Genomic DNA, 12,232 nt, shown 5'->3' with positions numbered 1-12,232 from the left:
TTTATCCCGGCACATAGGGAGAAAGTGGTCTCAGAGGGATTGCCCAAAATAACTTGCTTGGTGTCTGGACAGTGGTGTTATGATGCAGACCTAACAGGCGAGAGATACGGATGGGAAGGGGCCACAGGACAAACTGTAGGTGCTACAGCAAGGGCCATCCCAGCAAAGACAATGTCAATGGTTAAAAACTGGCAAGAGTTGTTGTATTCTGCTTTAGGCAATGCAATTGTAATGTAATTATAAAGAATATGTTTACTGGGAAAAAAGGTTGTGGCTTTTATATTAGGAGGAAATATCCTAATCCAAATTGGAAGTGGTTGACATTATAATCACTAAAATACTGAGCACACTGTAGCACATAATACATGTTCTGGGAGTCATTTCAAGAGGCATAGGATTATTAGTCCGATTATTTCCTCACAAAAGGAATCGCCAGGAGAAAAAAATCGTTGAGTATATTACATCTGTTTTCTCTGTTTTGCCTGAGTCTACAGCTAGGCTAGTCTCTCTGTGAGGCTGTACTTTGACACAGGTTTTAACTAAATGCTAATGCCAACATGCTTACGTTGGCGATGCTAAGATGCTCATGTTTAGCATGGAAATGTGTATGCATGCAACATTTGGTAATTAACACCAACTACAGCTGAGGATAATGGGAATGGCATTAGATTTGCAGATACTAGCTTGTTAATTAACATTGGACAAATTCATATGTTGATGTGATGAGGGCACAAAATGAGGCTAAGGGGTTGTTTTGTATAAATAACCCCAGACAATGTAAGCTTCTTTGTCTCATTTGCTGTGTTGGCTTTGATGGTCTTCTCAAACTAAGCACAGTTATTCTTTTGTTGGAACTTGTTTCTTGGGGAGTAAAGTACTGAGTTCTGTGAGAGATTCTTAACTCCTTTACAAACCTTACAAAACTACGAACCCACCACTTCCTGCCTAATCTACTTTGCATCTTCCAGCCACACGGATACTGCTGATCTCCACTTTGCCTATATTAGCTGACTTATTCTACTGTGTGAATTTCCTAGTCACATTTTGAATAAATCAAATGAGCATGCACTTCCAGGATGTATCTGTGGGTTGTGCAGTGAACAAAATAGCCCATTTGTGGGTAATGTATTTCCAATGCAAATATACACTGCTGTAGTTTCCTTCAACACATTGTGCCTGGACAGGCAGGGAAATGTATGACCAAGAGATATAACCAATTTACAGTACCTGAAGAACAAAAAGGATTTCTTATTTGAAAAGTGCACTGTGGACACTCTAGATAGATGCATCCACCCCCATGCAGACCAGCAGTTGTGCAGATGGTTGTAATTCCACATAAATCTATAATTGAGCCTCTGGAAATCCAGCACACAATACTTTATTGTAGCTTTTAAGAATATTATCACTTTGTAAATGCTGTCTGGCCTACATTAAGATTCATGGTTATTTTAAAGGAATCAAAGGTCCAGAAATCCCAAAGCATGGTGTTTTTGTAAACACCGGGTTTACTATGTCTAGGTAAATGGATGATAATATAATATTATATATATTTTACATTATCCAAATTAGATTTGATGCAGGCAACATGTCATGATTATGAGGATCATTGGCACCAATTTTGTTCCCAGTTGGACTGAGTGTGTGTGTGTCTGTGTGTGTGGTAATCCGTTCTTTTTTTTGACAACCGGCCTGCACAGGTGTATGTTAGTGCATGTGACTGTAAAGAAATGTTGGCATAGTATTTCACATATGTGGAGGAAAATCCCAGCCCGCTGTTCTTTATTCTTCTGTTTTTCAACTACAGCCCCTTTAAAATAGGTATCATGGCACTTTGTTAAATAGATTTAAGAGTTAAAGTTTTTTGGCCTCTGTGGTTTCTAGAATATGCATTTGCAAGAATGACAACATTTATTGCACAATTACAAGTTTAAAGTAAAATGGATCTCATCTTTGTTTGGAATACAAAATCTTTATCAGCAAAGTTGAGTAAGCCAACTATGAGATGAAGTTATAATATAATGTATCTGCAAGTGTCTAGCAACTATCAGATACATGTAATGGAGTGAAACGTATACATTCTCTACTGAATTATAAACTCAGTGGCCACTTTATAAGGTACACCTGTGCCATCAAATACAACTGTTCTGGTATAAAAAGGTCTGCTTTTTGAATGCCTGTGTTCAGTTTTAGTTGACACTAATGGAGGTATTCATTAAATGGTGTGTTGAAGCTATAGTCAGTGATGGTATTGGACTGCATCATATTGAAAGGTGTTTCTAATATTCTGCCTCCCTTGTGTATGTAAATGAAAAGGACACAACTGAAACAGCTCTCTATATTTTGCAGTCTAATAAAACCACCCTTTATGACCTCAATAATACGCATAAACATAGTCAAATTCCATCTAACTCGGGAACATTATAAGCTTTGTAAAGAAATATTTTATGACAGGGCTGTAGTATTAGATTACATTCAAATTGTAGCCTACTACCTAAGAAAGTGGTAAAAAAATAACACAAATATAAAAACTGGACTTTATAGTAGCCTAAATGTGCTGTCTACTGTCTACTAAGATGCTGTTGAACAGAAATGAGCAAGGAAATTACATTCTAATACATAACTGGGAAAATTATGTTTTCACTATAATAAATGTTCACCAGTAGCTCAGGACAGACACAGTAGGCTTTTGCCTTTAGATACACGTTAAGCTACTACAGGGAGTTTTCATCGGGGATTATTAGGCTTCTATAACAGAATGATGACATTATAAAGGGCGGTGGACCTATTAGCTGATTGTGTTCTACACAGTTTAGTGAACTCAGCTCCCATTCACTGCGATGTGTGTTTGACAGACGGCGGTGGTGAAGGCGGAAGGAAATGTGAACCTATAAGCTGCACGAAGCCATCACACCCCCTCCTCTGAACACCGCCGACTTCAGCCGACACACATAGGCTACTCTCACTCACACACACACACACACACAGACACACAAACTGAGCACTCGCATACATAAGAATAGGGAGAAAGAGCCTTCGTTTCTGCAATATAACACCGTGCTGACTGAATGTGACGCAACAACATTGAACGACAACGCCGACCGGTGAGTACTTTATTTTTTCTCTACTTTTGTTGGACAAAATATAGGTGAAAGTGGAAATAGATTAATTGAAATGAAATTCCAAGAGCAGCCACAACATGGAAAACGAGACGTACAATGGATCATCAATGACATTAATGTCACTGTAAGACGCCAAAAGCCTCACGACATGGCCATTATGATATGTCAGGGCACAAATAGTGACTGAAAACAACATTTGACCCTCGGAGGGAACCATCGGTCGGGATGTTGACCTGATGTGATGTAAAGTAGGCTAGCCTACGTTTTATTGATAGATTTATTCTTTTCCGTCACACTGGATTGATGCGTCATTATGCATTATGGTGAACATGAGAAGAGGTAATTAAGTCCAGGACTCGGATGCACTGTCGATCCCATCCAGGACTTACTGGCTTTGACATGCTTTTCTTTAGAGTAAGGTGCCTGTCTCACTGATGTCATTTGTACGAGTTTAGTGAAAATATCAGTTAAGTAAGGGTTGAATAATTTTCTGGAAGCTCTGCTGTAACAGCCTTTGTCAACATTTATTTCCTAAACGTTGTTTAATGGCTTAGTAATTTCCAAAGTGCTCCCTCTCAAAGCACCGGAGGACTGAAGGTGGAGCTCAGTAACTCTTATAAGAGTTGATTAACTTCACCAGATTTGAGTGGTTAGCCCAATGACTGGGAATGACTGTTGTGATTGCAGGTTTCACCCATGGTTTCAGTTTCACCCAGTTATCCCTCCACCTACACTAAAAAAAATGTCCACACAGAATGTTTTTATAATTTTTACTCAGGAAACTCTTTTTATTTTAAGCATATTACTGGCAATTCTCTTTTGTCAGAAACAAGATTTTCTCATTCTTTCTTAGTATATTTCACTTTGTCTACCTTAACATTTATTCACAAGACGTTCCATTTAAATTTCAAACAAAACAGAGAAAGCTCATCCCTCCGCCCATGTTTCCGTAACTGTCATGACTAACTGACAAACTGTCCCTAACCCCCACCCCCACCCCTGACCATCATGTCGATGATTGGCTGGGTTGGTTTGTTGTATTTTGGTGCACAGGCTGTGCCTCTAGTGTTTGACATTTACAATTGTTTTGTCTCCCGAGACCGGGCTTTTCCACAGTGTGGTCAGGGGGGCAGGCAGCTAACGGATCAAGGAGAGATGCCTACGATTTGAGACAAAAATTGAATTGTGTATAAACCATGGAGGAAGTCATGGTGCACCTTTAAGTCATATTTTATATTTAAAACCAGCAAATGTCTACAAATGTCCATGTCTGAACAAGCTACTGAAGATAATGCCAGAAAACCCTTATGAAGGCCTAATGTTACTGTCTGCAAGTTCTGGTGACAAGAGTAAAACAGAAATCTAATAATTCGCTGTTAAATCCTTAAAAAAGTTTCTTATATTAGTTTAGTAATATATTATATTAATATATTAGATTCTAAATAAGTGTGGCATTTTGGCTAGCAGCATGTATGAACTCTTACAAGTTTTGTTGAATTAAAAGGTGTGTTGTTTTTGATTCTGGGCATGTGGCTGTTGTAGAAGACTAATTAGTTTAAAAAGAAGCTGGAGGCAGCAAAAAAAACACAGCTGGCTAAACAATTTAAACACAGCTAGTTTGTTCAGGACCCCCTGTCTGTTGCTAGCAATGATGACGCAGTGATTAGTGACAATTCTCTCCGACCAAACACTAGTCTGCAGGTTTTCACGTCACCTTTTGGTATCGCCTCAGCTCGCTTGGAACCTCAGCGGAGGTGATACTAAAAAAACACCTGTAAGCCGTTACCAGGGGCTTTTTATCATAATGGAAAGTCGAGGCGATTCAAGTTGGTATCCTGCAGTAGAAAAACGCCACGTGATAGAAACTAACTGTAGAAAAACTTATTTTGCAACCGCGTGTGTCGACCCCTGCTGGAAGTCAGATAGAATGCAGGTTTTAGGCACTTCTGCATTTGCAGCACTTTGATGAAAAGGATGCTCTGTCCATTAATATGTAAGGTCTATGGTTCCAACATGTCTCAGTGTGTCTCTGAAGGTGGACAACACTAATGGTCCTCTGACATCACGCGCTGAGTGCCCATGAGGTTGCCATGCTCACTCCTTCTACCCTAGTACATTTTACTTTGTTGTATCAGGTTGTAAAGTCAGTACAATAGTGTGGTTCACAGTTTTTGGACTGAATGATCAAATTTACATATGAAAATGGAAATACAAACAATCACCAAGTAACACATTAGATAATTTGGTGACATTTTGAAGTAAAGGCACCAAAATAACAATTTCTTGTTGAATTTATAGGAGCAATCAGGCAAATAATTACAGGGCTAAAAAGATCATTTGTTTCAGTGCACTGTAAACAGCTATGATCTTGAACCAAGGCTAACAAGTCATATTTAGCAATAAGAATTGTCTTTTACAAACATTAAACTATTTCTGGTGTGCGATGATGCAAAAAAAAAAAGAAAAGAGTTCAAAAACAATATCATGCAATTTCCTGTTCGGCTACCAAATCCTGGTAAAGGTTGATCCTTTTAAGCAAACACTAGCTGCACTAAAGTACAGACACACAATGAAAAGGTGTGTCCAAAATAAACAATAAAGTACGCTGGCACGTACTGCAGTAGCATTACAGAACATTTAGTTTTGTTTTCACTTTTATGTTTGCCACCTTCTTTGTGAGGATATACTGATTATTGTAACTTACTATGTGGCTTTACATTGTTGCTCACAGTGACATGTACAGTACTGGTATAATTTCTTTAAAGATTAACCAAACACTTTAATGTTTTGGTGGTGTCCCTACAGCAGAAATTAAATTATTCTCATTATGTAACATCCTATTTAACAAGATAAACACCAACTGTGTCTTAAGCTTCATGCGGAGACTTTAAAGAGAGGAAAACACAAACCACTGTAAACATTTTAGATAAAAGATCTATATCTCATCATCGGCCCGGCTGTTCCCATTTGACTAAAATAGAGAGAAGATTTAGCTGATGAGTTCCCTCTTGTATGCAGCAGAGTTCCACAAATGTAGTGATGACAGACAGCTGAGAAGCATGTTGGTATGAGGATGACAGTGATGTATGCCATTTTCCAAGCAAAGTGGCAGACTTCTACAACACGTTTATAAACAGTTGATTATGAAGAACAACTTTTAAAAAATGATGAAAAGCAGCACAAATCCTTCCAAACATTTAGGAATATTGAACTGCCTGTTAGTATAAAGTTAGCAGCAACTGGGATCATGTTATAATTACACCTGTGTCCAGTTCAATGCCAAGCTGAATGATTATCTGTCATTGTAGGCGATTTGCAAAGAATAATGTTGCAGGAACTCTGCATGAGGTCATCGATTTGTCTCTCTTGCAGTTCAGTAGCTCCCTAAAGACAAACATAACTGAATGAATCAGACTATTCAGAAGTTTTTTCACTTTGTTTTTCATTTAGTAACCCACGAAGGAAGCTGAAAAGGTTTATCTTGCGCTGAACAGCTCTGCCAGTGGCTTTGCTATCCTTTAACTGCCTCAGCATGTGAAGTGTCTTGAGGGAACACTAAGAGGAACTGCCACGTTTCAATAACCAAAGATTGTGCCAATGACAGTTGCTGTGGCTTTTCTGAAATAGCAAGCAGGGTGTCTCAGGGGCACATATAGATAGCAAATGTGATTCCAGCTGCCACTGTGGCATCCAAGTCTTAATGATAGGGCAGTTGATTGAGTGGAGTGTTTCTCCTCGTACGCTTTGAGCTGTGTATCGAGTTGCGGGACCATTGTTGATCAGAGATGCTTTTGCCGTAACATTAAATAAACAGCTGATGAGGATTACACAGCTGGTGCTCCATAATCATTCTTTAACTTCTATCCAAGTGAGAAGTAGTTTCTGTTTGATTTGGTTTTACTATTTAAAACACATCTATTCACCATGCTCTGTATTGTGCTTTCCATATTTCAATGTTGAAGACCTGCTTTTCTGGTTTTTGAATGCTGTTCCTGTTATTGCTACTGGTAAAATTAGGTCACCAAGATTGTCTATTAAGAGTCCTGTCAACAAGATCAAGATGATATTTTTGTGAGATATTTTTGAGAGTTTATTTTGGTTGTCATTCTAATTACCAATATTATGTCAAAATATTACACCTGATGCAATAGCACTTGATAATCTATTACAAGGAGACCCAGTAATAAAACTTTTTTTCCCTTGCTGCTGCTGTTTGTGACTGCATCATCATGTGTAGGATTCGGGAGAGAGTTGACAATTGTGAGGGTATTAATAGTAACGTCTTTTCAGTGATTGACAACCGCATGGATAGGGTTGGCAGTTGATGAAGTGGTTAGTTCAATGTCAGGATGTAGTAAAGGTGAGAAAGCAGACGTAAAAGTCCTCAAAGTCCTCACAAGTAGAGTTAGACACATGTACTGTGTGTGCATGTGTGGCAGTAATTGCGTCTGTGTGTGCAAACCTAGTAGTGAGTGATTAAAGACCGAGCTAATCACAGCCTGTTAGACAGGCTGAAATCTCAGTGATTAGGCTGCCGACCACACAGTGTGGACCCGCGACAGCTGCAGCTGGTTATCAACGTTCAGAGAAAACCGAAATCCAAAATCAAAACCGATCCAACTGGTCATTTCTACCAACTAGTTTATATACTGAATACAAAATGCAAGGACAGCTCTTTGTTTGCCCTCTCTTACACAAATATACTGTCCAGCCAGAACACGATGCTACTTCATCTGGGGAACCTTTGTAAAGTTGTTTTGTATAAAGTTTCTTCTGACAACTGTTCAAAACAAAACCATTTTCAGCCCTATGAAAATGTCTGAAGCACAGATTTGTCGGTTTCATTACAGGAATTACATAAATGTAGAATAATCTATTAAAAATAAGTTTTCCACCCTCAAGGCCAACTTCCTCTGCTATATAGAGCAAAATAAAGAAGGTTGAACAATGTATTTATTTGACTGTTTACCTACCACGTGTTGGAAACGGGCACATCTGAATGCCATTCTAAAAATTTGCAGAGTAAGCTAAATTGACGGTCTGTTGAGGCTGAACCTTCAGGAAATTATTCTCTGAAAGCCAAAAACAACAAGCTGCCAGAAATGAGAAGAGTGGGAAGTTCATAGAGCACGGGGAGGAGGCGGGGGAAGATGGACCCATTTCAATACACTTTAAAATAGTAGCAAGGATGCACACTGGGACCATTATGTGAAAGCGTGCACTGGTTTTTAAATCCCTGTCATGTGTAGTCGGCAATTTCCTTCTTCCAAAGCCCCTGAAGATGATTCTTGTGATGAAAGATCAATTATTTGATCCCTAGCATTTACTGTACTTTAGAGGATCATATTTCATAGATAATGCCTTGTGGACTTTGGACAGAACAAGACACTGCTACTATAGAGAGGAGTCAAGAAGTGAAAAGTAAACTGACGTCTGAGTGTATTGAGCAAGCAATCCAAAGTAAGCATTTGTCTGGTAGCTGATTCACAGCAGATCATTAACCTCATGCAAAGGTTACATGGTGAAGCAGCTACAGAGGAAGTAAACTATTTTCCTATTTAGTTTGTTTTAATTTGGACTTGTCAGGTGTGAGATAACATTAACCAGTAAATCACAAATGGCGTGGCATATAGGTTGTTATAACAACAACCAAGCAAAGACTAGATTAGACCAGTCTGAATCTTTCTGTTAAGACTCTTACACTGGTGGTGTGAAAGTACCTTTGCTCCATTTGTTGAGCGGAGGCCCATTCTATTTGAAAAGCATATGGCATAATGTGGTCTAGGTCAAAACCACTTCTGGTCAGATCTTTCTCTTGTCACATTGTCAACCCTCATTGGTGGGGTTCAAAAATTTGAACTAAACCAAAACTGTCTTAACTGTAGTTAAGATATTGAATGTATGGATAAGTGGATAAGAGGCTTGGAGTAGACTGATCCTATATGTGTATGGGCGAATCATTCAAAGAAATGCATTGATGGACGGAAGCCGAACATACTGGTTTTCCTTTTTTTACCCTATTTGAGAGTCTGAGTTGTCTTTTAATGTAAAGACCGAGGCAAGAGAATAGACATTTCTGTCACCAGTTTCAAAGTCATTTTGGCTGGTTTACTGTAATGTCTTCTGCAGTGGAGGAAATGTACGTCTGGTATATCTTACCGATTATAGCGGGCTCAACAGTTAGTTGTAGTCAGATGACTTACATAAGACTGCCCTCTATGCAAATGATCAGTGACTAAATAAAACTGGTTCTGTTTGGATGCCCTACACTATTGCCTTCCTTTTTTCACAGCTGTTCTGATGCGTCACTGAGCTTTTGTGATAAGACCGTTTTTGAAGTGCATCTCAGATGACTAATTTCTGTCGGATATTGTATTTCGGGAATTTTTGCCTCTTGGCTCTCTTAAGATCTATTTTTTCACATAATAATAGCTTATTCAGTTGTTCACGCAGATGATTATATCCATTCTATGCATCCGGTGTCTTGAAAAGGTGATTATATAACCAAAGTTTGCCGTCTTGCATTATTTAAAATCCTGACTTTGTTTTTTACAACTCTTTTGTGTGACAGTTTGAGGTGAGCCGGCTGCAGTGATGTCCAGAGCCACAAAATCCGCCTCGAGGTCTCGGAGCCGCTCAAGGTCTCGGTCAAAATCCCACTCCACCTCTCGCTCCAGAAGTCGCTCCAGATCCCGGTCCAGGAAACGGCACTACCGGTAGAGTACCATTTTATGAACCACCGTCCTTTCTGAAGAACCTTTTAGCTTTATTGTGTTTCTGTGGTCAAGATCAACTGCATTTTGCTCAATTGTTGAAGGTGCCTCTGTTTTGCCAGACCAGACTTATTAAAACAAGGTTTGATAATTTGATTCTTAAAAAAGGTATTATACAGCACATATAAATGAAGAATGCTGTGAATGCTTAAATATGAATAACTGTGATGAAGAAAATTAAAACTAGCAGCAGGTGCAGCAAGTAAAGTGCTGCATCGTTACGCAGAGACATCAGTATTGGTCATCCAGAATTTCTTTCTAAGCTTCTTTTCCACTTAAATTCTATCTAGTAAATCTTGTCTTAATGAGCTGATTATGCAATGTGCTGGTACGTTCGGGATGAAAAAAATATATATGTGCAGGGCCAGGTAGTTTAGTTGTGACAGTGGGAATGTCAACAAGCAGCTCTGTGTTCTGTTATAATCAGCGTTTCCTGTAAGCTACAAATTTGTTGACTTTCATATGCAAGATATTGTCTTGTCCTGGACATTGGTTCTCATGAACTCACAAAGCTTCTGTAGTGTGTTAATGGATTCGGCTCGGACTCAAACTCTGGAGTCGGCTTCTGTTTTCAAGAGGAAATTGATGTTTGAGGAAGAGTTAAGCTGCCGGTTTGTGAATTTACTTTAGTTAGAGTGAATATTATTGCAGTTGGCATTGAGTGTGGAATTTTCCCTATTAGTTGACCTTAGTGGCCTATATTAATATTTTATAAAAACCTTTAATCAAGAGGGCTGCATGTGTTGTTGCTTGGTTTGCTCAAACGAACATTCAGTGGTTCTGGGGTTATCTGCTGGTTATGATGTGCCTTTGGAAGAATAAGTAAGGCTCTAATGCTATTGCCATTTCTCTTAGAATGACCATGGTAAGGCAAAAAAAAGGACAGGACAGCTCATTTCCTTGCAGTGATGCAGTACATATTTAAATTAGCATAAAGAAGAGACATGAAAGGAATCTAATGGTTTACTCTTCCTGAGCCCACCTTGCACATGTGCAAATGGGTTTGAAGTCACACTCAAGCCTGAAAGAACATATATGCATAAGTTGTATATTAAAACTCACATTTTATTTCCCCACTTTTTTTTCTTCTTCAAAACACCTCCAACATGTTGTCAGGTCTGATGACTTAACATAATTTTTTTTCTGGACTCGCCTCACATCATCAGAATATTTGGCATTGAATTACTTAAAGAGTTAAATGGGCCACAGAAGCAGGAGGTGTCTCAGCAAAACATTTAGACTTTCCTTAGTGAATTATCTCATGTTTAATAAGTGAAGCTATAGTGTATCTGTCTGAAAAATTACATTAAGACCACAACAAAATGTCAATATTTGTTGTTGGGAAAGAGTCAGGATACTAAAAGTCTCACTAAAATTCTTGAACAGCCATCATAGCTGTATAGAGTCAAAGGATTGGAATAGAAGATTTTTTTTCCCTTACATAGTCCATGTGACTCTCTGCTCCACCAGAGTTGGCCAGAGGAGATGTAGTATCTGTAGCTCGCACTGTGAGTGTGCAGTGCTGCTCCGTGCGCAGCTTTCTTTACTCAACTCTTTATTCCAATGAAAAAACACACTTGGTGAGTTTTGTTATTTTTTTATCCTTTGTATAGGGCTTTAGCATTTTTTTTTCCATGTAGTGTAGTACTGGTTAGCTCTGTCCATTTGAGGAATTGTTCTGCAATATATGTTAAACGTTTTAGGCATTTGTAAATTTCTTGATGTACCTACATATATTCAGCAGGTCTTTTATATTTAGTTTAATTATGATAGGCAAACTAGCTGAGCAGTTATTTTATTTATTAACAGTTGTAGAAAGTTGCTGAATATGTAGCTGTAAAGGAAATACTTAAAGAACATACAGAACTAATTTGATGTCTAGCTATGGATGATGTGTTGACAAGCGTCAGGCTTTAAAAGAGCATGCTGGACTGATAAAAGTGCTGTTTTAAAGAAGGGAACATGCTGTATCATTGTTTTAATCTTAAAACTGCATTTAACGTTCAGGCTAGAGAATAACATCAGAAGTGCAGCAGAGCCACCATGTGGCCTAGTCCGACCCTGCAGCCTGTGGGCTCCTACTGACTTGACAAATGGATGCAACTGCATATATCATGTGTGTGTGTGTGTGTGTGTGTATATATATATATACACACACACTACATATATACTACCGGTCAAAAGTTTGGGGTCACTCACAAATTTCCATTGGACTCCATTATAGACAGAATCCCAGCTGAGATCCGTAGCCTTGTTTTTTTCAACCAGGGCAGCAGTTTCCAGATTACATTATGTGCTTACATAATTGCAAAAGGGTTGTCTAATGTTTTCTTAGTTAGT

At 38.6% G+C, this 12,232-nt stretch overlaps 1 protein-coding gene across 4 annotated transcripts in view; it reads left to right on the top strand.

Moving 5' to 3' along the window:
* Window positions 1-2,837: 2,837 nt before the first annotated feature.
* thrap3a (thyroid hormone receptor associated protein 3a) overlaps window positions 2,838-12,232 on the top strand; it is an 18,398-nt gene continuing 9,003 nt past the window's right edge. The window contains exons 1-2 of one of the 4 annotated variants that reach the window (XM_034873895.1): window positions 2,838-3,101; window positions 9,691-9,835. In XM_034873895.1, the coding sequence (XP_034729786.1) occupies window positions 9,714-9,835 (122 nt within the window). In that variant the 5' untranslated portion in view covers window positions 2,838-3,101; window positions 9,691-9,713. Of the gene's footprint in view, window positions 3,102-9,375; window positions 9,612-9,690; window positions 9,836-11,221; window positions 11,473-12,232 lie in introns of those variants that run through there. The other 3 variants (XM_034873896.1, XM_034873897.1, XM_034873898.1) reach the window with 3 other exon arrangements.

Source organism: Etheostoma cragini, chromosome 6 (genome assembly GCF_013103735.1).
Source record: "Etheostoma cragini isolate CJK2018 chromosome 6, CSU_Ecrag_1.0, whole genome shotgun sequence".
Classification (NCBI taxonomy): Eukaryota; Metazoa; Chordata; class Actinopteri; order Perciformes; family Percidae; genus Etheostoma; species Etheostoma cragini.
Note: the sequence above shows the minus strand (reverse complement) of the source record. Positions and strands in the feature narration are given on the sequence as shown.